Source organism: Panthera pardus, unplaced genomic scaffold, assembly GCF_024362965.1.
Source record: "Panthera pardus isolate Hobbes unplaced genomic scaffold, ASM2436296v1 HiC_scaffold_12, whole genome shotgun sequence".
NCBI classification, from domain to species: domain Eukaryota; kingdom Metazoa; phylum Chordata; class Mammalia; order Carnivora; family Felidae; genus Panthera; species Panthera pardus.
In genome coordinates, this window is record NW_026526677.1 from 15,316,478 (window position 1) to 15,344,247 (window position 27,770).

Consider the following 27,770-nt stretch of genomic DNA (forward strand, 5'->3'; position numbering starts at 1 on the left):
TTGCAACAGAGTCTGGGGGCCCATTTTTTTGGAAGGGGACCCAGTAAGAAACACTTAGGGTTAGCGGAGAGGCCCCTATAAAAGGGCTGTTCAGTGAAAGCAGTACCACGTTTTTCTTAACATTTGCGAGTTCCAATATGTCACTGTGTGTGCTGTGTCTGTGCCTGCTGATGAAACTGCTCCACATAAGCTTTCCTCAGAGTAGCCTTGAAGTAATTATAAGTATCATGGTCATATCAAAAAGAGATTACTAGTTCGACATTGTTTATTATAAAGTAACAATAGAGGGCATGGATTAAAAATTAGGAGGGAAAACAATTGACAGGTATTACCCGACCTAATCTTGGCTCCAGCCCTTAATAGCTACTCAATCCTGGGCAAGATCCTTAACTTCTCTATGATTCTATTCCCTAACATGTAAAATAGGGATAAAAATGATAGTAGCATCCCTCTTGTAGGTTTGCAGTGAGGATTAAAAATGAAAAGGTGCCTGCAAAAACACTTAGAGCATACTAAGGGCTCAGTAAGCTTTCGTTAATACTACCATCATTGGGATAATTATTAACATTAGTCTCTGAGATTGTTTCCTCATCTTCAAAATGAATGAAAAAATACCAAACACACACGTTACACTATGAAAACGGACCATGTAGGCAAAGCATCTACTATAAGCCATGGACAAAGCAATCAATCATTCAAAAGTATATATTATTGGCTACGATAAATTCATTGAACTCAGGAAACATGCATTGTGACTACTTTTAAGTAGCTCTTGTATCCAGTCTTGACATTCCCATAACCAATGCCCTGTTACTCTTTCTTCAACTACTGTGAATAGTCTGCTATTGGGATTCCTGTATCTTCCTTCCACCTCTTCTCCGAACCTCAGTCCATTTTACCCAAAGCACACAAAGATCTTTATGAGAATAATATCCAAGCTCCCCCCTTCATATTCTTCTTCATCCTCCCACTCATATTCTCAATAACCTTCCATGGTTCCCCATTTCCTAGAGATAAAGGGAAAATTCCAAAGCTTGCATTTGTAGACTACCTCCATCTACTACCACTGTTTCAGGCTCGGCTACTACGATGTGTACAAGCTACTACTTCGACTTAGATTCTCAGTCATCTGGGATGATTTAAGTGTGCACATGTGGTCTCCTGCCTGTGTGTTTACAAATGTTCCCCAGGTCCACAATCTTAACAAAGATTTCAGCTGGGAGGCAATCTGAATTAATTCTCAAGAACCCAGAATTTTTATTTCCAACACATACACAACCTCAAAAGAACTCACAACTGAATAGAATCCAATAAGTTTTTATATATTAGAGTGGAAAGTTTAAGAAATTCAAGGTTGCATTAATAAAAATTGTTTTCTTTTCAGGTAATGTGACTGTCAGGTGAAGCGCATGGAGAAGAGGAACAATGTGACAGAGTTTGTTCTACTGGGACTCACAGAGAATCCAAAGATGCAAAAAATTATATTTGTCGTGTTTTTTGTCATCTACACCATCACTGTAGTAGGTAATATGCTCATTGTGGTCACTATCACTGCCAGCCCATTGTTGGGGTCTCCCATGTACTTTTTCCTGGCCTATCTCTCCTTTATTGATGCCTGCTATTCCTCTGTTAATACTCCTAAACTGATCATAGATTCCCTCCATAAAAAGAAGACTACCCTATACAATGAATGCATGACTCAAATATTTGGAGAACATTTCTTTGGAGGTGCTGAAGGCATCCTGCTTACTGTGATGGCCTATGACCGCTATGTGGCCATCTGCAAGCCATTGCACTACATGACCATCATGAATCGGCGGGTGTGTGGCCTGTTAATGGGAGTGGTGTGGGTGGGAGGCTTTCTTCATGCAACTATACAGATACTCTTCATCTTCCAATTACCCTTCTGTGGCCCTAACGTCATAGACCACTTTATGTGTGATCTGAACCCTTTGCTCAATCTTGCCTGCACTGATACCCACACTCTAGGGCTCTTCGTTGCTGCCAACAGTGGATTCATCTGTCTGTTAAACTTCCTCCTCTTGATGGTCTCCTATGTGGTCATTCTGCGCTCCCTAAGGAACCACAGCTTGGAGGCAAGGCGCAAAGCCCTCTCCACCTGTGCCTCCCACATCACGGTGGTCGTCTTATTCTTTGTGCCCTGCATATTTGTGTATATGAGGCCTGCAGCTACTTTATCTATTGATAAAGCAGTGGCAGTGTTCTACACTATTATAACTCCCATGCTAAACCCGCTAATCTATACTTTGAGAAATGCCCAGATGAAAAATGCCATTAGTAAATTGTGCCGCAGGAAAGCTATTTCAGGGGAGAAATAAATGTGCCTGGAGCTCAACAGTGATTCAATGGAAGCAAAGGTCAAAAGGACATTTTGGATGATCTTGGCAAAGAATACCTAAGGGATGGAGAAATAAATTACCTACTATGAATCATAAAATCCGCATTAAGCATAGCTGAAATGGATGCAAGAGAAAAAATGTAACCCAGGACCACTTTGAATATACAGAAAATTCTACCAATTTGGGGTTTAGTTTTACTAGCTTCAACCATATATATGGATTTATAGGCTTTTCTTCCAATAATAAAGAAATAATAGTATTGTTATTGAGCAATTATCTCTATAACAGTCTAAGGAGGTATAGGCTATTATCACCATTTTACAGGTAAACAAACTAATAGAAAGGGGACGGTACCAAAATGGATACATTGGAAAGCCAGTAATCAGAATTGACTGACTTCCCAGATCATGTCCTTAACTGCTGTTAACAGGCAATGATAATCAAAAAATCAGATGAATATACTAGTTACCATTTACTGAACCAGAGACTGCGCTGGACACAATATATACATTAGTTCATTAGCTATAGCAAAAAGCTAATAATTTTTCATTAATAACTGCTTGCACGTCTTGCCTGTAGCATTATGGTATTTAACATTTAGGGCCATAAAAGCATTGGCCATTTAACCTCTGAGGAGTAGGTAATGAAGATTAGACCATGTTTCCAAGTTCCCTTGTAAGCTTCAGAACAATTTTGTACTGTTCATATCACTCATATGCTAATACCCCATCAGAAAGAGTTAATGACTCAAAGACCATGTTGATGTCAGACAGAAATTTCTTTTTATTATACAGTCATATTCTGTAAAACACTTGCCTACTATATAACAATAGTTTCTACAAGATAGCACAATGTCTCATGCACAATAAATATTGAATGAATGAACAAATGAATGAATGAATGAGAGTATAAAGGAAGATGAAAAAATTCAAAAATAAAAAGAAAGTAGTACTAGAGGCTAGGGAATTCTTTCCCGCTTTTATCTGATTCAACTCTAAGGAGAATTCTGGCTAAACCTCTTGGGGAAATTTCAATTTGTTTTCACTCCTGCTTCTGCTAAGGATGAGAAAGAAATGGAAACTACAGTTCTCAGCATATGAGCAAATAGTTTACCTTGATATTCTCCTGCTTTCAGTGATATTTTATTATCTTTTGAGTGTGGCCTGCTTATGTTATGTTTCTCTGTTAATCAGTATGCTTTTTGGTACCATTTCATCATTAAAAGCTTTCTTTTTAATATGTGGCTCTTTCTATGCAAAAAGCGATCTCAGGAAAAACATATTCCCTTCATTCTTTTGTCCTCCCTTCATTAATCATCAAATATTTTTGAGCCCAAGAAATGTATCAGGCAAGTTGATAGTAGCTGGCACTTCAGTGGTGAAGAAAAGGAGAACAAGGTTCTGCCCCCACAGAGCTTAGCATCCAATGAAAGACTCCCAGGAGGAAGCAGAAAGTTACAAGTGTTATAAATGGTAAGACAGTAGAATCACAGGGTGCTATGAAACCACAATGGAGGGACACACAACAAAGACCTTCAGAGTCCGGAGAAGGTTCCTAGTGAAAAGACACAAAACTAGAAACCAGCGGACAGAAAAGACCTAAAATTAGAACCCAATGAATGGAAAAAAGTCAGTCAGTAGAGTGACTAGGCATGGGGTTGGCAGAGTGTCCTAGAAGACAGAATACACAACAAAGGCTAGGACGTGGAAAAGAATACACAGGAAACCTGATCAATCCAATATGGCCAATCAATTCAAAAACATCGGAAGTTCTTGGAAGCCAGCGAGTGGTGCAGTTAGATTTGAGTTTTAGAATGGTAACTCTAGCTAGAGTGTGGGAAATGGACTGAAGGAGATAAGACTGGCAACAGGAGAGCAGTTAGAGGTAACAGAGATGATTTGGTTATGAAAGATAGGAACAAGGGAAAAAAAAAAAAAAGGCTGGTTCTTTTGACTCAAGGTAGAACCAGTCCTGTATTACAACATATACCCCAGAGCTCCCATGGCTCCAGCCTGAAGCCAAGCTCCAGTTGGGACCACATTCTTTCTTCCCCTACTATAGTCAGTTTCCCTCAACCCTTCTCCATATGAGTCATTTTCATAAAAATCCCCATCTCAGAGTCTGCATCTAGGGAACCCAGACTAACACAGAGAGATAGAAAAGGGTTCAAGACCTATTTAGGACTATAAACAAAAGAACTTAATTTAGGATGAAGATTTGAGAGAGAAGTCATGGATGACACCCAGTTTCTAGTGTAGATTACCAGATGGGTGGAACAGAGAAAAGATGAATGTTTTTTAGTGTGTTGAATGACGTTTAAGTAACAATGTACAATTAAATACTGTATATGTTTCTGATATCAGAAAGATGTAGGCCACAGAAATGTAGGAACCATGAGCATACAGATGGCAATTAAAGCCATAAAAGTATTAGATATCATCTATGGAGAGTGTTACTTCACCTATGGGTGGTCTTCATGGTCTATCAAATAGCCATTTTGATTCTTAGAAAGAAAACAAACAAAGAAAAAAAACACATTCTAAAATAGAACTCTAATAATGTCAATTGGTATATTAGAAATTCAATAGGATACAAATCTATAAAATAAAAACAGGCTATCAAAGAAATAAAAAATCAGACTAGCAACAGAATTTTGTTAGCAAAACTAGAAATTGGGAGTTAATGAAAAAAATCTTTAATGTTCTCAAGGGAAAAACTAAAACCACTAATTCTGTATCATGCAATATAGAATTCAAAAGTAAGAATAAAAGAAATACATTCTCAGACATGCCAAGACTCATAAATTTTATCAGTCAAGAATTATATCTCAGCAAAATGAACTCAACACATTCAAAAGATTACACATGATGACCAAGTGGGATTAACCCCTGGGATGCAAGTTTGGTTTAAAATATGCAAATAAATCAATGTGATACACACATTAAAACCACATGATGATCTCAATAGAGACACAAAATGTATTTATATTCAACATAACTGTCATTATGTTCAACAATCTTTCATGCTAAAAATTTGTTCTCAACAAAATAGATTTAGAAGGAAATTTCCTCAACATATACACAAAAAGGCCATTTACGAAAAGCCCACAGCTAATATGATAATCAATGGGGGAAAACTGACAGCTTTTCCTCTAAGATCCAGTACAAGGCAAGGAAGCCTATGCCACTTCTATTTAACATAGTACTAAAAGTATTAGCAAGAACCATCAGACTAAATAAATAAATAAATAAAGGCATCCAAATTGGAAAGAAAGAAGTAAAATTTTCTCTTTGTAAATGACATGGTCGTATATAGAGAAAACCCTAAAACTTCCACACACACACACACACACACACACACACACACACACACAATTAAAACTAAAAAGTGAATTCACTAAAGATGCAAGATACACACAAAAATTATTTACATTTCTTTACACTAACAATAAACTATACAAAAAGGAAATGAAGAAAATAATTCCATTTACAATAGCATCAAAAAGAATAAAATACTTAGGAATAAATGTAATTAGTAAGTGAAAAATCTTCATATTGAGAACTATAAGATACTGATTAAAGAAATTGAAAAAGACAGAAGTAAATGGAAAGATATCCCATGTTCATGGATTGGAAAAAGTAATAATAAATGTTTATTTACCCAAAGTCATCCATAGGTTCAATAAAAATGTCTATCAAAAGTCAAATGGCATTTGTCACAGAAGTAGAAAAAAACAATCCTAAAATATATCTGGAACCACCAAAGACCCTAAATAGCCAAAGCAATCCTGAGAAAGAAGACAAAGCTAGAGGCATCACACTTCCACTTCCTGATTTCAACTACTCTGTTTCATATCTCTAGTACTCTGAACAGTATGATACTGGAATAAAAACAGACACCTAGATAAATGGAATAGAATTGAGTGCCCAGAAATAAACCCTTACATATATAGCCAATTAATATTTGACAAGGGTATCAAGACTATTCATTAAAGGGGCACCTGGATGGCTCAGTCAGTTAAGCGTCTGACTTCGGCTCAGGTCATGATCTCATGGTTCATGGTTTCTAGCTCCACATCATGCTCTGTGCTGATAGCTCAGAGCTTGGAGCCTACTTATCCCTCCCTTTCTCTCGGCCTCTCCCTCTCTCTCTCTGCCCCTCCCTCCATTAATGCTCTGTCTCTGTCTCTCTCCCTCTCAAAAATAAACATTAAATTTAAAAAAAAAAAAGACTACTCATTGGGGAAAGGACAGTCCTTCAAACAGTGGTCCTAGGAGGGGTGTCTAGGTGGGTCAGTCAAACATTGAACTTCAACTCAGGTCATGATCTCACAGCTGGTGGGTTCAAGCCCCACAGTGGGCTTTGTGCTGACAGCATGGAGCCTGCTTTGGCTCTCTGCCCCTCCCCCACTTGTGCTCTCTTTCAAAAATAAATAAACATTTTTTAAAGTTTTTTTTAACTGGATATTCACATGCCAAAGAATGAAATTGGACCTTTATCTTGTGCCATACACAAAAACCAACTCAAAATGGATTAAAGACTTAAACATAAGACCTGAAACCACAAAACTGCTAGAAGAAAACATGGGGGGAAAGCTTTTTGGCATTGTTCTGGGTAATGAGTCCTTGGGTATGCTTCTCATCTCACCTTGCTCTGGCAATATAGCTTCCAACAGTGTGTGCTTGGGGGAGGGGGCTGGAGAGACATCTAGTGGTGCTGACACAGCCACCTCCATGGACGGAATCCAAATGAGTTTCAGTGCAACCTCTGCAGGCAGATTCCAGTGAATCTCATAGGTACCCCAGAGATCAGGTTCTCAAGTCGGTTGATCTGCACCACAGTGGGGTGTTTTCCACCAATCTTGGTCCATTCTCACTTTAGAGGTTTGTTTGTTGTTTCCTGCTTGCCAGTCCAGACCATAGTGCCTTGTTTGCCTGCCTCAAGCTACCAATTCCCAGTGGGAGGCTCCAGCTTGCCAGTCCCTTTTTTGCCTTTCATTCTCCAGCTACCATGAACTAGTTCTGGACCAAGGCAACCTAGTGAACTTCACCGTCCAATGGGCAACAAGTAATCATTCTCCAAAAGACTGGAATCCCAGCCTTGGGGAGGGATTCCACCTTCTAAATGTATTCCTTCCATTGATACTCATTTACCAGTACCAGGGCATTCTTTAGTGTACTCACTAGCCCTTTCCAGTTAATGCCCTGATACAATGAATAATTGTACGTAAACTTTCCTGTTCAAATTACTGTGTGATCTGTGTCCTAATTGGACCCTGAGTGATACAATATGGAAAATACCTAATATGACACCAGTTTTATAGACATTTCATAAATAGTATCTTTTTGCCGTACAACCCAGACTTAATGAACAAAAAAATTCACAAAAGAATTTATACTGATGCCAAAGTCCAAAGCAAAGGAGTATCATTAAACTTGTTATTTGCAAAAATCAGTAGTAACCAATATCTCCATGTCACATCAGATTATTTTAATCCAATCCAATATTCTAGATTCATATCCTTTAGCTACTACAGATATTTGAGATTTCCAAGTAATAGGTAAATATTTATGGATGAAGAAGCAGTATGTCGTGATGACAAGAGTGTGGGATGGGAGACAGTAAGTCTGGATTCCAGTCCTAGTCTTAGCTCTGCGCTTAAGTGGCTATCTGCAAGTGTTATCCAGCTCCTTATTAGAGTTGATGTCTTCAATTATAAATCAAGAGGCTTGAACTAGGTTACCTCTATTACTTCTATAGGTAATGCTCAAAGATTCTCTTTAATCATTATCTGAAGTCACTTTTTTTCTCCAGAGCTTCCTCATAGCATTTTTTACCTCAGCATTTCTGAGGGTATAGATTAAGGGATTTAACATTGGAACCACCATAGTATAAAAGATAGCAACAGCTTTATCAATGGGCAGAGTGGTCACTGGGCGCAGATACACAAATATACAGGGCACAAAAAATAAGACAACTACTGTGATATGAGAGACACAGGTGGAAAGGGCTTTGCGCCTCCCTTCCAAGCTATAGCTCTTTAGGGACCACAGAATGACTACGTAGGAGACCACCAAGAGGAGGAAGTTTAAAAGACAGATGAACCCACTGTTGACAGCAACAAAGAGACCAAGGGTGTGAGTGTCCATGCAGACAAGTTTCAATAAAGGGTACAAATCACACATGAAATGATCTATGACATTGGGACCGCAGAAGGGCAGCCAGACTGTAAAGAGTATCTGAATGGTCGCGTGGAGAAATCCTCCAGTCCAGGCCACTCCCAGCAGAAGAAAGCACAGCCTGTGGCTCATGACAGTCACATAGTGCAGAGGTCTGCAGATGGCCACATAGCGATCATAGGCCATCACTGTCAGCAGGATGATCTCAGTAGCACCAAAAATGTGTTCTGCATAAACCTGAGCCATACACCCATTAAAGGAGATAATTTTCTGCTCGTGAAGGGAGTCCACAATCAGCTTAGGAGCTGAAGAAGAAGAATAAATTGTGTCTATCAAGGAAAGATGAGTCAGGAAGAAATACATGGGGGAGTTCAGAGTCTGGGTGGTGGTAATGGTAACCACAATGAGCAGGTTGCCTGAGAGTGTTACCATGTATAGAATCAAAAATCCCAGAAACACTATATTCTGCATCTTGGGGTTCTGTGTAAGACCTATTAAAATGAATTCAGTCACATTTCTTTTATTCTCCATCTCTGTGGTGTGGGTGATAAAAACTCCAGGAATAAATGCTTTACCTTTGGGATAAAAAGAAAGAGAAAAGGAACCATAAAATCATAAGAGTCCAAAACTCTGACTTTCAGCAGTACTCTGACAATCTCACAGTGATTCCTTCTCTTTCTTCTCTAGGAATAGGTACTTCAAAACTTCTTTTGGCATGCCTGGGTGACTCAGTGGGTTAAGCATCTGGGTCTTGATTTTGGCTCAGGTCATGATCTCACAGCTCATGAGATTAAGCCCCATGTTGGGCTCTGCACTAACAGTATGGAGCCTGCTTGAGATTTTTTTCTCTCCCTCTCTCTCTGTCTCTCTCTCTCTCTCTCTCTCTCTCTCTCTCTCTCTCTCTCACACACACACACACACACACACACACGCATGCACACACATACACACACCAAAATAAATAAATAAATAAATAAATAAATAAATAAATAAATAAATAAATAAACAAACTTTTTAAAAAACTGCTCTTCGTGGGTACTCAATTAAACTTCAATATAGTATTTAAAGCTAAGTTTTGCTATTATTAATCCTCACTTATTCCTGGACTTCAGATTGCTTTATCCTCTGTATTTTAATGTATTCTTAAACCACAAAGGCAGTGAAGGGTAAGACACATTGTCCCTGTTACACATTGGGCAAGGTTCATAATAAGATATATGGAAAGGATACCTCTTCCATATGATCCCACAAATGCATTCACTAGCCTTAGAGTTCCAAGCCCCAAGATAGTAGTCTCCCTTCTGGAAGCCCAATGCATCAGAGAATTCTTCCAGGGGCAAGAACCCTTGAGAAGAAAGTTAAGTGTGCTTCTAATTGCCAACTCTTCTCTAGAGGAGATGACCTTTGGGAGAACCAAGAACTAATATGTTCTGATAGCTTCCTGAAGGTCTAGGCCAAAAGTTGGGTTTTATGATCAAAATCAGACAGAAAATTCCAAATTTGACTCATTCATTATCACTATTTCCCTTATTATTTGTTTCTTGCAAATCTTGAATTTGAGCATATATTTTAAATGATTCCCTTTTACACTGTTCCTCTGCCCCTTTGTGTTCCATACCATGTGGAAATAAATATACAAACAAAACAACTTGGTCTTTTGTCAGAATTGATGTGTTTGATGTCCTCTATTAATTGATGGACTCAAGCACAGGTCAGTTTCTTTCTTTGTCTTAGTCCAAAGACCAATAGTGTACCTATTACACTCAAACCCTCTAAAATCCATATTTGGGGATACATGAGAAATGGAGAGAAGTGTTGATCTAGCAGGATGACCCTGATCTTCCATAAAAGAACCCTCAGATTGCAATTGAAAGTAAGGACCTAAGCAGTCAAACTTCCTCCAAGCACAGAAATCTTTGTTAACTTGTTTAAATTCCACATCCTCAGACATTTTCAAATGGACACTTTTGTTATAGCTCTGGTTTTCTCCATTCTTAAAACATGCAGAGATTTATTCTTTCACTTAATCTTCACAACAGTGCTATGACTTAGGTACTCTATTATCCATATTTTAAATAAAAAGAAACTCTGCTTAAGAAGAGGTAAAGGACTTGCTCAAAGTAAAAGTGATTAAAAACAAACAAATAGAGGAGACTTTTTATACCCAGGATGTCTGTCTGGCACTAAGTGTCCCTCCAGGGCAGATCCGATTTACTTCTGGGAATCAGCCAATGTCAGAGGTTGGTTGGACAAGTGGGTTGGTTCCTAAAGTCACCACCTGTGGCCATATAAATTCCATAGCAGTTCTTTTGCTAAGCTATGAAATGTAGAGTCAGAAGTTAATGAATTCAAGGGTCCATTGGACAAGACCCTAGAATTGTTGTCACTGAAAATGCTTCAGTACCTTGTATTTTATCAACATATATGCTCTTTAAGGATGAGGACACTGAAGTCCAAGAAAACAGCTAATTGATTAGTATCAGACCACGGGAAAAAGTCTTCTAAGGCCCAATACAGTGACTTTTTTCCCCACCATCACATCTTGCCTCCCTTAAGATGCCTTGAGATGAATTTACGAGGAAAAATCACCATAAGGTGATGAAGAGAATTAACTTTCATCTCTTATCTTTAGCAAAACCTGTCCTGGATCTCAATGAAAATGGGCTGAGTTAGGGATGCAAAAATTCTATCACATCGTTGGGATTACATCCATGATAGCAGAAATAACGTCTTACCTAGTTAGAACAAAATCCAAGAAAGTTGAACAGGATCAGAATAAAAGTGCCCTTAAGAAAAAAAAAAAGTGCCCTTAAGCCTGGAGTTTAGCATAGTTTTCCAAACACAGCAGGAGGTACGTTGTTTCTTGCAGATCTTACATATTCATGAATTCTCCTTATGGATCTCAGTTCTGGGGCTGAAGATTTCCTTCAAGAAAGAGAATCCTAATGTTGTTCTTCTCTCTCCCATGCTGACCTATCTTTGACCACCACAGTGAAAGTCACACACCTTATCTCAGCTTCACCTCACATCTGCCTTTCTTTCTGCTCATTTGCCTCTCATACCTGCTCCTATCACCACGACATTTCTCCCCCTCTTTCAACCCTGGAAATTATCAAAATCAGAGCATTGCCTCAAGGAAATGAGTGACTGCACATAATCTCTGACTATCCAAACCACTACACCATGCACCCTATCCCTGAAGGAAACCCTCAGTGACCATCCAGCTCCCACCTGCTGCCTTACTGCACTGTCCCCATATTCAAAAGCCTACCAATTGACTCAAGAATCCATGAAATGTAAATTTATCCCTGGTGTATTATAAATATATCCATATATAGTGAGAACAAATATTTCTGCAAGATATCCTAAAACACCTCAAAGGGATCCCCCATAAAATATCAGAAAGTAATGCTTCAATGATTTTAGTTATAAACCCCTCAAGAGAAAATGGAAATGTAAGAAACTGGATTAAAAATCAGCAATTCTAGTTAACTTACCATGGTTTCCCTCTGTAGTTAAGGAGAATGCCCAATGTAGTCAGGAAAAAGAAATAACCATTATATGTCACTGTTCAAACATCATGCCATATAAATGTATATTTCTCAAGTCCCCACTGACTGGACAATGGCATTTGCAAAGCTCCAATGCCTTAGAAACTCAAGTCAAAGGACAATAAAATGCTACATAGGATTTGGAATCCAAAGTCCTTAGGTACTAAAGTGAATCTTCTGATCTTCAGCACCTAGCTCTAAGGTTACAGAATGAAAGACACAAATATTTCTATCATTTAACATCCCCCTCTTATTCTGCCCTTAAAATAAGAGAAGAGCTTCCTCTTGAATCATAACGTTTAGAGATGATACTGAGAACATCAAAGGAACTCTCTTTCCATCGAAGGCTTTGCTCTCTCAGGAATTAATTATCCCTGTTTTTTAAAGATTTTGCCTTACAAATAGATATTTGGGAGAATTCATCTATGAACAACACATCTTTACTTGAATGGCTCTTTTCCCTGCACTTAAATTTATGTAATAACAGCCTACATTCCTGGTCTAGAAAATTATATGATAAAGCACTCCTCCTCCACACCCTTGGGTATCACCAAGTGGAACATGAAGGATTCTAACTGCTGTAAAAATAACATGGGATTTTGTTTAGATTGCATATCCCTGAGGAAATCTCCTCCTTGGCTGAGGTCACCACAGGAGGTTGAGATACTGAGTTAATCTCTCAACTGTACTATAAACACATAAGGATACACTCTGTTTGTAAGAAACTTAGGACTTGATATATTTTCAGGCAGAGTGAGATCTAGAGTTGGAGACCAAATAGAGGTTAAAATCCTTGTCCAACTTGTCTGATATAGAAATCTAAAAAAATAGATGTGTATGCCTTTTCAAAGACTTTCTAGAAATCTAGTAATTCTGCTGGCCATCTGATAAAAGAAGCCTTACCTAGGAAAACAGGTATCTTTAAATTTTCATCATACATAGTATCCTCAGGACAGTGGAGATTGGAACAGCCAAATATATTCTGCCATCTTGCAAACACATACCATTATGAGAATTGAATCACTTATGAGAATTGAAGCTGCTGCTGTATTTAAACATACAGCTAGGCAGTAGATGGCAGACTGGGAAAAATAGTAATAGCAGCTATCATTACTGAGCACTATGTCCCCTCTTCCCTTACTTCAGTTGTATTACATTGATCGATTTTCATATATTGAACCAACCTTGCATTCCTGGGATAAATCTCAATTGTTTTTGGTATAATTCTTTTTATAGACTACCGGATTCAGTTTTAGTAGTATTTTTGTTGAGGATTTTTGTGTCTATGTACATAAGAGATGTTGGTTACAGTTTTCTTGTGATGTCATCGTCTACAATTGATACTAGGGTAATACCACTATCATAGAATGTGTTCTCTCTTCTCCAATTTTTTGAAGTTTGTGAAGGATTTGTGTTAATTCTTCCCTAAACGTTTGATAAAATTCACTTCAAAGTGAAGCCATCCTGGCCTGTTTTTTCCTTTGTGGAAATTTTTTTATTATAATCCAATCTCTTTACTTGTTAGAAATATATTCAGATCACCTATTTCACTCGAGTCAGTAGTTCGTGTCTAAGAATTTGTTCATTTCATCTAAATTATATATTGTTGGCATAGAACTGTTCATAGGATTCCCTTATAATATTTTTTATTTATGTAAGGTTGATAGTAATGTCCCCTCTTTCATTCCTGACTTTAGTTATTTCAGTCTCTCTCTCTTTTTTATTAAATCAGTTTAGCTAAAGGTTTGTCATTCTGGTGATCTTTTCAAAGACCCCACTTTTGGTTTTGTTTGTTTTTCTATTCTCTATCTTCTTTATTTCATTTGTTTCTGCTCTAATCTTTGTTATTTCCTTCTGTTTGGTTTTAGTTTGCTCTTCTTTTTCAAGTGTCTTAAGGGCAAAAGTTAGATTATTGATTTGAGATGTTTCTTCTTTTTTTAATATAGGTATGTACAGGTACAAATTTCCCACTAATCATTGATTCAGAAGCACCCCATAGGTCGCAGTATGTAGCATTTTCATTTTCATTCATCTCAAAGTATTTTCTAGTTTTCCTCACGATTTCCTCTTTGACCCATTGGTCACTTGGGAGTATGTTGTATAGTTTCCACATGTTTGTAAAGTTCCCAAATTTCTTCCTTTTGTGATTTTCAATTTCATTACACTGTGGTCAGAGAATATACTTTGTATGATCAATACTTTTAAATTTCTTGAGTCTTATTTTATGGGCTCACATATGGCCCAACCTAAAGAATGTTCCATGTGAAGCTGAGAAGAATTTACAGTTTGCTGTTGTTGAAGTGCTCTATTAGGTATCTGTTAGGTGTAGTTGATTTATAGCATTAAGTCTTCTGTTTATTTGTTGAACTTGTGGTGTCCTGACTATCCATTATTGAAAGTGGGATACTGAAGTCCCCTACTATTATTGTTGAATTGTCTATATAGTCTTTCTATTGTGTCAGTATTACATATGTGTTCATGAATTCTGGGAGTCTGTTGTTAGCTGCACATAAATCTATAAGTATTATATCCAGATAGACTATTTCATTATTATTAAGTGCCTGTCTTGGTCTCTAGTAATAATTTATATCTCAAAGTCTTATATTACTATAAGATGAACTATAACCACTTTAGCTCTCATTTGATTACCATTTGTATGGTATACATTTTCCATACTTTCACTTCCCACTCATTTGTGTCTACGAGTCTAAAGTATGTCTCTTACCAACAAAGTATACAGTTGAATCCTTGAACAAAGTTGGGTGTTAGAGACACTGACCCCCTCCCCACATGATCAAAAAAACATGTATAACTTTTGACTCCCTGAAAACTTAACTACCAAGAGCCTACTGTTGACTAAAAGCCTTATTGACAACATAGTCCATTAACACATATTTTGTATGTTATATATATTATATACTGTGCTCTTAAAAAGGTAAGCTACAGAAAATGTTATTGATAAAATCATAAGGATGGGAAAATACATTTATGAAATGTACTGTATTGAAAAAAATCTGCCTATAAGTGGACCCACACAGTTCCAACCCATGTAGGTCAAGGGTTAACTGTATTTAGATCATATATTTGCAACTGTAATGTGCATCTCTGCCTTTTAATTGGAGTTCTAAAATGTATGTTTTATGTAATTACTGATAAGATAGAATTTACATCTATTTTGCCATTGGTTTTCTATTGTCCTTGTTTATTTCTTTATTCTTCCATTACTGCTTTTTTGGGGCTAACTGGATATTTCATAGTTTTCTATTTTAATTCTTTTATTGCTTCTTTTCCTTTATTTTCAGTTATTTTTTTAACTGAACTATTTTTATAACTAAGTTATTTTGCTTTCTCTGGGGAATATAATTAACATCTTAAGTTATAACAATACAGTTTTAATTTTAATACAGTTCATTTTAATTTTAATATAGTTTCAGATTAAAAGAATAGTCATTGCAATACTGCATAAGAACTTTGCTCCTATGTAGCTCTATTCTTTCCCTCCTTCTTTGTGTTGTTATTGCCATACAAAGTGCATCTTTAATATTTACCTATGTAGTTACCTTTACCAGAGCTCTCGATTTCTTCATGTAGATTCAAGTTACTGCCTAGTGTCACTTCATTTCAGCCTTAAGGACCCCTTCAGTATTTCTTGCAAAGCAAGTCTGCTAGTGATGAGACCCTTCCACTTCTGTTTATCTCAGAATTGCTTAGTTTTCTCCTTCATTTTTAAAGGGCACTTTTATTAAATATAGAACTCTTAGTTGACAGCACTTTGAACGTATAATCCCATTGTCTTCTGACCCCACCATGTCTGATGAGCAATCAGCTGTTCATGTCAATGAGAATTCCCTTGTACATGGTGAGTTGCCTCCCTCTTGCTGCTTTCAAGGTTTTCTCATTGTCCTTGGATTCTGGTCATTTGATTGTGATCTCATATCTCTGAGTTTACCCTACTTTGACTTCAGTGTTTTTTGAATTGTAGATTAACGCTCTAGGAAGATACAAGCCACTACTTCTTCAAATACTCTTTCTGCTTCTTTCTCTTCTCTCCTTCTGGCATTCCCATTATGCAACTGTTGGTACTCTTGCTGGTGTTCCACAGGTGTCTGAGGCTCAGTTCATTTTTTTTTTCTTCATCCTTTTTTCTTCCTGCCCAAGTACCGCCATTTGGAGGATTTATAAATCTCTAGTATTTGCTGAATATTCTAATCTAAAACAGTCATTAATTTTATTACAGTCATTAATTTTATCACATTTTTCCCACATCTATTGAGATAATTCTACATATTTTCTCACTTATTCTACTAAGGTGATAAATTATAATGATTACATTTTTAAAACTAAAACCATCTTGCTTTCTTGGAACAAACACAATTTGGTCAATATGTATTAATGTTTTCACAATCATGCTCAAATTTGATTATTTTATCTCCTACCACCACCAAAATTTAAACTTTATGAAAAGTATTGATATATTTTCACGTGGAGTAAGATCTAGAGCTGGAGACCAAATGTAATTAAAATTCTTGTCCAAAAGAGAAGAGCATTACCATAATTGCTTTAGACTAATCCAGATTCACATCCACGGCCAAGGAATGGACCACACTTCCCCACCCCCCCAAACACATGGTCACCTAACAGCAGAAGAAATGGTGTTTTGTTAGAAAGAAAGAAGCAAGGAAATACCCGCTCTGGGTGAGTGTCTGTCACACCTACTGTTTCTCCACCAACTACTCTCCCTTTGCTCCTGTATCTGTAATCAGTCTCTCTCTGCCTCTCCTATCCCCACCCTTCTCTATCTCTCTTAGCTCTGTCCCTGGCATTTAAACATGATCAAGGTTCTCCCATCCTGAAAAATATTCACCCTTAATCCCATGTCCCCCTCAGTGACTATTTTGGTCCTCATAAAAACTTTATGAGATATTATCTCTAATTTTCAGAAAAGGAAACTGAGGCACAGAGAAGGTGAGTAACCTTGCCAAGATCACACAGCTTAGCCAGGATTCAATAAATAATAGCCAATAGTATCATAGTAGTACAAAATGCAAAACTTTCTCTCATTTCAGAAAAATATTTTCCAACTATTTTCTATGCATAACACACTAGTTGGATGATTTTTATATGCAATCTTTCAGTATTTTTCCCAATAATCCCAATTTATTTAGGGCTGTTTTATAGGCTCTAGTAAGTGAAGTGACATGCACAAAATCTGGTAGTAAATAGAACTGGGTATCATACCCAGGTTCATGTCTTTGGAGTATTATTTCTCTAGGACCCTACCATGTCCCATTTGTGTAGAGGATGTCCCTGGTCCTAAGTCTGAACATCTGCTTGGTCTTCCTTCTTCTATTCTGCAGGCATAAGTAAATTTCCAGAAATAAAACTTCCAAGATAATGCCCGGGCAGATCTCCCAGATTAGGGCCAAAGACGGGAAAGGAAGAAAAAAATTTCTCCTCTGTGGCTCTTCTCGTGGTCACTGCTGCACATAGGATTTGTCTGAGGAATGTGTCCTGCCTACCACTAGAACTAGAGCCTCTAAATAATCCACCATGGTCTGAATCAGAACCCCCTTGCCTATCATTCCTAGTACATGAGACACATGACAGAGTCAGTGTCTAATTGCTACCGTAGCATAATTGTTAGAGCTCAGGCTTAGAATTAGATCCATTTGTATTTAAACCCAAGCTCTACCAAATATTAGCTTTTCTGATCTTGACCAAGTGATGCTCACAGTGAGCATCAACTTCCTACACATAAGAGAATTATTAATACCTTCTTCATGGGGATTATGTAAGAATTGTATGAAATACCATACCTAGAAGAGTGACATAAATTTAGTATTGGTCAGTTCTCATTGTAAACACATTTCCTTTACTCCTACAACCATTTCAAGGACTCCCAACATTACTGTCAGGTTTTTTAGTCACAAGATCAAGTATTCATAGAAAGATTTTGGAATTCCAAGGACTTATGAATCAGTAGTCAATACTTTAAAACTTTAAAACTTACTTCTCTCCTTTCTGTATGAGGCCAGATTCTAGCAGCCATAAGAGAGAGAGAAAGAGAGAGAGAAAGAGAGAGAAAGAGAGAGAGAGAGACAGAGAGAGACAGAGAGAGACAGAGAGAGACAGAGAGAAATAAAGACAATTCTTGCCAGAAAACCAAATTGGTCACACCACAAGCTTTGATGTTCTGTACAGAAAATGACAAAGGACAGCAGTGAGCCTTTGCTGTATGCTGGGCACCATTTCAGCACTTCACATGCATCTTCTCGTAGAACCCCCACAAGAGTCCTGTGATAGGTACTATCATCACCCCCTTTTTTATAGATACGAGAACTCACACATAAAGAGGCTGAGTAACTTGCCCAGTCACACAGTTAGCAGATACAGCAGCCAACCAAACTCTTTCTCTTCAGCATGATTCAGGTTTTTTATTATTAAGAGCACTTTCTCTAGCCTACATTTGTCTACCCTTGGGGCATTAGCAGAATAGCAGTTTTTCACTGACTTCGAGGTTTTCCCTTTTTATCTTGCTCAATCTCCCCTAGAGCTCTGTGAGATAGGTGTTACCTAGGCTATTTTACTGACTCTGACTGGCTCATGCACCCATACCCCCACGACTAGAACATTCTGTGCCTTGCATCCCAGATCCTAAGATCACTTCCTAAGCACAGTCACAGAGGGACTCCTAACCCAACCCAGCTGTCTCTCTCCCACCTCCTTGGTCACAGATGCCTTGGCCACAAGAGAGAAATGACAAATTGGTCCGGCTGCCGTCTTGGTTGAAGCTGCTAATTCTAGTCCTCTGGGAGCTGAGAGGTCAGAGCCTCCTTAACTCCTTGTACGTGAGTAATGACCATTTAAATACTCCCTTGAAACCATACATAAAAATATTGATGTAGATGGACCCAGGAAGACGACATAACAGTAACCAGCCACACATGACAGAGCTGTTTGGTTGTGATTTTCCAACACGGTTGGATCCAGATGCCCAAGGACCAAAGGAAATATCTCTGGGCTAAGCACGGGCTTCCCAAGAGAAAGGCTTAAAAGAGCTAACTTTAGCTAACTTGCCTGCTACTCCAAAGCATTTTTCCATTTTTGCTGATTGTATGGTACTTTCAATCCCTAATTTTTCTGCTTTAACAGAGCTTGCTATCTTCAGGGCTTTAAATCAGTGTAGATCTCAGATCAAGTGGCTTTTATAATATACCTCATCTTGTCACCAAAAAATACTGGCAAATGTGTGGCTTGGAGAGACATGTCCTCCAACGGTTAGGGTTTTTTTCCCCATCAATTTCTTATGAAGCCTAACACTTTGGAAGCTAAGGAAAGAAAACTGTTATCTGAGCTGGGGTGCTTGTGTGTTACATTCACAGGGAAGTGTGACCCTAGGAAGCAAAACTAAACCCAGCCCATGAACCAAGAATTATTTAGGATGTCTCTCAGCAATCATTTGCAAGTCACTAAGTGAAAAATGGATGAACTTGCAAAGCAGCTGCTAGGAATGGGTGATTGCTACATCCACGCCAAATGTGCTCTCAAATAAGATACCTGTTCTGGAATGAATCTGTTACTTCTTTCTCTACTGCATTCGGACAGGTAGGTACAATCGGTGATTTCTTTATTAGTGTTTTGTTCGCAAGGTGATACGAGGGTCTCCAATTTAAGGTGAGTTAGATTTAAATACGTATATCTACTGTCACAAATTTTTATGAGCAATGACCATATTTAGTCTATTAAGAAAAGCAGTCACTTAGGATTTATGCACCCATAATATAATAAGAAAATATATAAAAAAATATTTGATATAAGAAAATATTTCTTCTACTAGTTTATTTCACTAATTACAAAGGTAATCTTTTCTCTTTGTAGAAAACTTCAATCAAAAAACATTTTTTAAACACAAGAATTCCCCTTTACTTGTAATTCAAGTAAGCACTATTAGTCTTTATAGTGTACTTTTTTTCAGATACTTTTCTTTGTACATATGCCATTTTGGACAATTTTGATCATAATATGTAAACTGTTTTATATCTTGTGTTTTCCACTCATACTGGAAGAATCTTTCCATGTTATTTTTTTTTTCCTTTTTAAGTTTATTTATTTATTTTGGAAAGAGACAGAGAGAGAGAGAGGGAGGGGCAGAGAGAGAGGGAGAAAGAATCCCAAGCAGACTTCACACCATCAGTGCCAAACCCTGTTGTGGGGCCCGAGCTCACGAACCGTGAGATCATGACCTGAGCTGAAATCAAGAGTAGGACATTTAACCGACTGAGACAGCCAGGCGCCCCGCTTTCCAAACTATTAATTCTTCTGGCAAATAACTTCACTGCCCACCTGATATTTCATAAATATAATTCCTGTCATTTTTCCTCTTGTATACATTTAGATTTTTAATTATTCATTATCATAAAAATTGTGGAATACAACAATGTATGCATGTTTGTCCACATTTTTTAACTAGAGTAGATTCCCAAGCCTAAGGCGTACTGGACCAAGGGACATGACCAGTTACAAAACCCAATTCTATAAAGTCAAACTTCTTTCCAGAATATTTCAGATCACCACACAGCCATCAACACTGGGTAATATAGCAGTCATAAATCTTTGCCAATTTGCCAGTTGAAAATATTTCCATTTTTAAATGGTATTTCTTTGATGACTTGTCCAACAGAGCATTGTTTTAGATGTCTAATGTTTTCTCCTGGGAGTTTTCTTTTTATTAGTTTTGCCCTTATTTTTATAATGCTAGGAGTACACCTTTCTGTAAACACCATTTCATTATATGATGGTTACTTGTTATACTTGTTGCAAGTATTTTTCCAGTGTGTTCCGGATCTTTATGGAATTGAATCCATTAGTTTTGTCCTGTATCTCATACCACTGCATTTTGCTTAACACGCTCTTTCCCATCCAGAGATTAGGTACGTATTTGTTTTTCTGTTTTCAAACAAATCTATATTTTATTTGAAGGCTTTAAGACACTCTATTCTTTTTTTTTTTCTTTTTTCTTTCTTGTTTTTTCTTTTCAGTGATGGCATGAAGAGACATTGTATTTTGAAAAATACTTATCCAGTTGTTGAAAAATATTTTATGAACTATATTCTTTTAAATATTCTCTAAAAATAATGTTCTTTTGCAATTTGACCATACTTGCTTCTTATTAAGCTTATCCCATCATCAGTTATATTTGTGCTTAGTTATATTTATATTTTTGAAATATTAAAAAATTCTTTTCCCTTTTTTTTTAAAATTTTTAAATTTTATTTAAATCCAAGTTAGTTAACATATAGTGTAGTAATGATTTCAGGAGTAGGATTTAGTGATTCATCACTTACATATAACATCCAGTGCTCATCCCAACAAGTGCCCTCCTTAATGCCCATCACCCATTTAGCCCATCCCCCACCCCCCTGCCTTCCAGCAACCTTCATTTTGTTCTCTGTATTTAAGAGAGATGGGGTGCCTGGGTGGCCCATTTGGTTAAGCCACTGACTTCGGCTCAGGTCATGATCTCTCAGTTCATAAGTTCAAGCCGCATGTCGGGCTCTGTGCTGACAGCTCAGAGCCTGGAGCCTGCTTCATATTCTGTGTCTCCCTCTCTCTCTGCCCCTACCCCACTCTCTTTCTCTCTCTCAAAAATAAATAAACATTAAAAAATTTTTAAGAAGAGAGAGAGAGAAGCAAACCATAAGAGACTCTTTAATAACTTTTTAATGTATTTATCAAGTCTGATATTTTTCTATTGCCTGATATACTGATTGCTACATTCAACTTTTTCTGAATCAATTGGTTATTTTTTAACTTCTTGAATATTCATTTTTCTCTTCGTTTATGTTCTTTCTTAATATTATAACAATCAAATCTTTCAAGGATAAGAATAATGATTCATTTTTATTCTCAAGATTTGGATTGTGTGGAAAGCTGTGTGTTTTACCTTTGGGATAAAACTTTGGTCTACATAATAATGATATTTTTCAATTCCTCTATGTTATTCATTATTTTTCCTATTTTATATATGAGAACGTTTAGACGCAGTAAGACTATGGTGTGTACATATCATTACATGGCAGCTAATCCATGAAAGCAGAACAAAAAACTAGTCTACGTGACTATAACAAACATACTCTGCCCAACAAATTATGGTGCTTTTGCTTCCTCACCTTTAAAATATGTTTTCTGCATCCAGAGACTTTTTCATGGTCTTCTTTAAACAGAGTTTTTATATGCAAAATATCCTTGAAAACTGAACATAAATTCTCCAGTGAATTCCAAAGTTTCAAACAAATCTGGAGAATTTTGCATTGCATCAGGCTGGCTGTTTCATCCTCTTCAGGATATTCTTCCTTTTTCCGGTTTGATGATATTCTTAGACAATTCAGTTTCAAAGTAATATAAACTCACAAATCTAACTGCCACAAATCTTCCTGAAGCCTCAAACATTGACTGAGTTGTTTTTGTTTTTGTTTTTTTTCTGAGATGTCACTACATCATTCTTAATTTCAGATTGAATTTGCCTGATGTTTTCTAGTCGACCTGAAACAAGTTAAAAGTACCAAACAGGGGCGCCTGGGTGGCTCAGTCGGTTAAGCGGCCGACTTCGGCTCAGGTCACGATCTCACTATCCGTGAGTTCGAGCCCCGCGTGGGGCTCTTTACTGACAGCTCAGAGCCTGGAGCCCGTTTCAGATTCTGTGTCTCCCTCTCTCTCTGCCCCTCCCCTGTTCATGCTCTGTCTCTCTCTGTCTCAAAAATAAATAAACGTTAAAAAAAAAAATTAAAAAAAAAAAAATACCAAACAGAAACTGCCACTTAGCCTCATCAGCACAGGTGGCAAGAGAAAAGACACAGGGCAGCAGCCTCTCGTGAATTCAAGCCTCCTGCTCCTCACAGGCCCTCCTTTCATTCCTGTTTTTCTGTGGGAGAAAATACTATGGCAGTCGTTCAGGGAATATCCGCCCTGTACAATTACAGGAAGGGGCCTGCAGTCATAAAAGCGTACTTGTGAAAGTGGACGAGTGTACCCGTGAATGTGTGGGCTCAAGTGTGTGTGTGTCTGTGTAGGTGAGAGGGTGAAGAGACTACGTGTTCCTTAGGTAACTGGCAATAAGGTCCAACTTTAAATCTGAGTTCATCTGCTTGGGGTTTCCATCAGTCTGACAGAAAACACTCCTGAAAGAAATGATTTGCTTGGTCAAAATGTATCTGCCACAATTGCAGTCCCTGTGCTATTTACAGACAGATCAATCATCCGGACGCCGACGTAGATTCACGGGGGCGAATGAACAACGTGACGGAATTCATCCTGCTTGGCCTGACACAGAACCCAGATGCACAGAAACTCTTGTTCGCTGTGTTTATAGTCATCTACTTTCTCACCATGGCAGGCAACCTACTCATTGTCGTGACAATCACCACCAGCCGAGCCCTGGGCTCCCCCATGTATTTTTTTCTGTCTTTCTTGTCCTTCATAGACAGCTGCTGCTCTTCTGCCATGGCTCCCAAAATGATATTTGACTTACTCGCCGAAAAGAAAACTATCTCCTTCAGTGGGTGCATGACTCAGCTCTTTGCAGAGCATTTCTTTGGGGGAGTCGAGATCATCCTGCTCACGGTCATGGCTTATGACCGCTACGTGGCCATCTGCAAGCCCCTGCACTACACGATCACAATGAACAGGCGAGCGTGTGGCCTCCTGGTGGCCACGGCCTGGGCCGGGGGATTTCTTCACGCTCTGATTCAAATTCTTTTTATAGTCTGGTTGCCCTTCTGTGGCCCCAACGTCATTGACCATTTCATCTGTGACCTTTTCCCTCTGCTGAAACTCTCCTGCTCTGACACCCACATCTTTGGACTTCTTGTTGCCGCCAACAGCGGGCTGATGTGTCTGCTCATTTTTTCTATTCTTATCACCTCCTACCTCCTCATCCTTTACTCCCTGAGAACCCACAGCCCTGAAGGACAGCGTAAGGCTCTCTCCACCTGTGCCTCCCATGTTACTGTAGTCGTCCTGTTCTTTGTACCCTGTATATTTGTGTACCTGCAGCCCATGATCACCTTCCCCATTGACAAAACAGCGGCTGTGTTTTATACTATGATAACACCTATGTTAAACCCTTTAATCTACACCCTCAGAAATTCAGAGGTAAAAAACGCCATGAGGAAACTCTGGAGCCATACGGTAACCTTGGGTAACAATTCGTGTGACTAGAGAAGGGAAAAAACAAAATTTATTCATATATTAAGAACAAGTATGACTAATAGAAAGGATAATGGTCTTGAAATCAAAATATACGAGCTTACGTATATTTTGCTCCCCTTGTTTTCTCTAATCTTTAATGGTTCTTCTTTCATAAAATTGCAATATTGAATTAAATGATGACGAAAGTCTCCTCCATTTAGAAACCTCTCTGCATTAACAAATTATTGATCAAAGGGACACTGCTGAACAACATAAAAATGTCACAATGTATAGAAAATCTCGGAGTTTATATATTCAGTGGAACAATTCTCTGTAAAGCTTTGGGTACAGATTATATAGCCAATAGGACAATTAAAATATTTAAACAAAAAGCCTAATGGCTAATTATTTTGCTGAAAATACATAGTTTCAATCCCAACCACATAGCCAAAGTAGACTCATTATCACAAGAAATAAAGATCAACCAGAAATGAACAGGTTTTGAGGAACAAGAGAGTTATCAAAGCAGGACTCATCCCCAAATTAATGCTGCCCTGTTGTGCAATTCCAGAGGTACCATTTACATTATTATTTGGACTCCTCTTAGAATAAATTATTTTCTCTGACTAAAGACAAAAAGGGATATAAAATTCTGCGAGGTACAGCCATAGAGCAATTTCGCACATGATTCCCGGGCAGAAGGTAATCGGTGGAGCGTTTTTTTCGGTCTAAGATGTACGGATTTATGCCTTAGCTAATAGGAACATAAGTATCTGATACAAAAAGGAGTTAATAATAACTGAGTAATTGGATTAAGACAGAAAGTCTGTACATTCAAATTTGAATGGCAACCTTCAGGCTAACTGCAGACCAGTGCAATGGGAAGTAATTTGAGATACAGACACAGTGCCATTCTAAGAGAAAGAATTCAAATAAAAGGAGATCCAGCTCTGGCCCAGGACAGAAGCCCTGCAAAAGAAAAGAGAAAATCATCAAAGCATCAACGTCAAAAAATCAACAAAATACAAAGGAAGGCAGTAAAAAAGAAAAAGAGGGAAAGAACTATAAGACACAAAACAGGATGGCAAGAATAAGTCCTTACCTATAAATAATTACTTTATATGTAAATGGGTTAAACTCCCCAATCAAAAGACATAGAGTGATTAGATGTTTTTTTTTTAATCCAGCTATACGCTGTCTACAAGAGACTCACTTAAGATTTAAGGACCACGTAGGTTCAAAGTGAAGTGATGGAAAAAGATATTCCATACAAATGTCAACCAAAAGAGGGCAGGGACTATACTTATGTCAGACAAAATAGACTTTAAAACACAAACTCGTAAGAAAGGACTTTATATAATGATAAAGGGTCAATTTACCAGGAAGATATAATAATTAGAAATATATATCTATATATAGATAGATAGATTTCACCCAACATCAGAGTACTTAAATATATTAAGCAAATATCAACAGATCTAAAGACAGAAATAGACAATACAATAATAGTAAGAGACCTCAATATTCCACTTTCAATGATGGATAGAACATATAGACAGAAAATCAATAAGAACACAATGGATATGAACATCACTATTAACCAAATAGATCTAACTGACATATAGAACATTGCATCCAATAGCAGTAGAATATACATTCTTCTCAAGTGCACATGGAAGATTATGCAGCCTAGATCATATACTAGGTCACAAAACAAGTCTTGAAAAACTTAAGAATATTGAAATCATACAAAGTGTCTTTTCTGAACACAATGAAGTAACACTAGATATCAAAAGCAGAAAGAAAACTGGAAAATTCGCAAATACGTGGGAATTAAACAACATATTTATGTACCACCGATGGGTCAAAGAAGAAAACAAAAGGGGATTCAGAAACATTTCAAAACAAACAAAAATTTTTAACTATACACCAAAACCTATGGGATGCAGCGAAAGCAACACTAAAAGGGGACTTTATAGCAATGAACACCTACATTTAAAAAGATCTCAAATAAGCAATTTAACATTATACCTCAAGAAATGAGAAAAAGAAGAATAACTGAGCCCAAAATTAGCAAAGGAAGGTACAGCAGACATAAATGAAATAAAGACTAGAAAAACAATAGAAAAAATCAATGAAACTAAGGTTTGTTTTTTTAAAAGCAAAACAAAATTGACAAACTTTAGCCAGACTGAGAAAAAATTCAAATAAATAAAATCTGAAATGAAAGAGGGTACATTAGAACTCATGTCACAGAAATAAAAGAATTATAAAAGTCTCATACAAATAGTTATACAGTAATAAATTGGATAACCTAGAAGAAATATATAAATTCTGGGAACATACAACCTACCAAATCTAAAGCATAAATAAATAAATAGGTAAATTGAGCAGACAAATAATGAGCAAGGAAAACAAACCCATAATTAGAAACCTCCTAAGGAAAAAAAAAAAAAGCCCCAAAACAGAGGGCTTCACTGATGAAATCTACAATCAACATTTAAAGAAGAATAAATGCCAATCCTCAAATACTTCCAAAAATTTGAAAAGGAAAAAACACTTCTAATTTTTACATTTATTTATTTATTTTGAGAGAGAGGGAGTGCACGTGCACACACAAGCAGGGGAGGGCAGAGAGAAAGACAGAGACTGGATCCCAAACAAGCTCTGCACTGAGTGCAGAGCCTTAAGTGGGGCTCAAACCCACAAATCATGAGATCATGACCTGAGCCAAAATCAAGAGTTGGACACTTAACTGACTGAGCCACCCAGGCGCCCCAAAAACATGTCTAAACTTGTTTTATAAAGCCAGATTTACTCTGTTACCAAAGCCAAAGATACCACAAGAAAAGTAAACTATAGGCAATATCCCTGATGAACATAAATGCAAAAATCTTAAACAAATACTAGCAAACTGAATTCAAAAGCACATTAAAGAAACCATATATTATAACCAAATGGGGTTTATTCCTGGAATGCAAGAATGATTCAGTGTGCAAGAATCAATCAATGACACACACCACATTAACAGAATGAAAGATAAAAATTATATGATCATGTTAACAGATGCAAAAAAAGAAAGCATCTGACAAAATTAATCCCCTTTTATTATAAAAGTCTCAATAAACCAAGGTTAAAAAGAAATTATCTCAACATAATAAAGGTTATATATGACAAGCCCACAGGAAACATCATACTCAACAAGTGAACAACTTCTTTCTTCAACAAGTGAACAACTAAAATATTTTCCTCTAACACTGGGAACAAAAAAGGACTCCCTCTCACCAATTTTATTCAACATAATACTGAAAGTCCTAGCCAGAGCAATTAGGAAAGAAAAAGAAATAGAAGGTATCCAAATTGGAAAGGAAGAAAATTATTTCTAATTTTAGATGACATGATCTTACATGTAGAAAAGCCTAAATATTACACACACACACACACACACACACTCAAAAACTGTTAGAACTATTTAACAAACTCAGTAAAGTCTC

General features: G+C 37.3%; 3 protein-coding genes across 4 annotated transcripts; 2 read left to right on the forward strand and 1 right to left on the reverse strand.

The window, feature by feature from the left end:
• Window positions 1-1,406: 1,406 nt before the first annotated feature.
• On the forward strand, window positions 1,407-2,339 carry LOC109245259 (olfactory receptor 4C46). Its single transcript, XM_019412565.2, has one exon. The coding sequence runs from the start codon at window positions 1,410-1,412 to the stop codon at window positions 2,337-2,339; it is 930 nt and encodes a 309-aa protein (XP_019268110.2). The 5' UTR covers window positions 1,407-1,409.
• A 5,511-nt stretch (window positions 2,340-7,850) lies between these two features.
• On the reverse strand, window positions 7,851-9,070 carry LOC109245258 (olfactory receptor 4C12). Of its 2 annotated transcripts, XM_019412564.1 has the most exons (2): window positions 8,162-9,070; window positions 7,851-7,868 (listed from the first exon to the last, which is right to left on the reverse strand). In XM_019412564.1, exons 1-2 carry the CDS (start codon window positions 9,068-9,070, stop codon window positions 7,851-7,853), a joined length of 927 nt encoding a protein of 308 aa, XP_019268109.1. The 2 variants fall into 2 exon arrangements, with proteins under 2 accessions (XP_019268109.1, XP_019268108.1); XM_019412563.1 differs by lacking the exon at window positions 7,851-7,868 and having other exon boundaries at window positions 8,141-9,070.
• Window positions 9,071-23,313: 14,243 nt separating this feature from the next.
• Window positions 23,314-24,306, forward strand: LOC109245168 (olfactory receptor 4C5-like). Its single transcript, XM_019412484.2, has one exon. The coding sequence runs from the start codon at window positions 23,377-23,379 to the stop codon at window positions 24,304-24,306; it is 930 nt and encodes a 309-aa protein (XP_019268029.2). The 5' UTR covers window positions 23,314-23,376.
• Window positions 24,307-27,770: the final 3,464 nt, after the last annotated feature.

Bases quoted from the DNA above. Each gene is read 5' to 3' on its own strand.
- LOC109245259 (XM_019412565.2), top strand. From the start codon at position 1,410: ATGGAGAAGAGGAACAATGTGACAGAGTTTGTTCTACTGGGACTCACA.
- LOC109245258 (XM_019412563.1), bottom strand. From the start codon at position 9,070: ATGGAGAATAAAAGAAATGTGACTGAATTCATTTTAATAGGTCTTACA.
- LOC109245168 (XM_019412484.2), top strand. From the start codon at position 23,377: ATGAACAACGTGACGGAATTCATCCTGCTTGGCCTGACACAGAACCCA.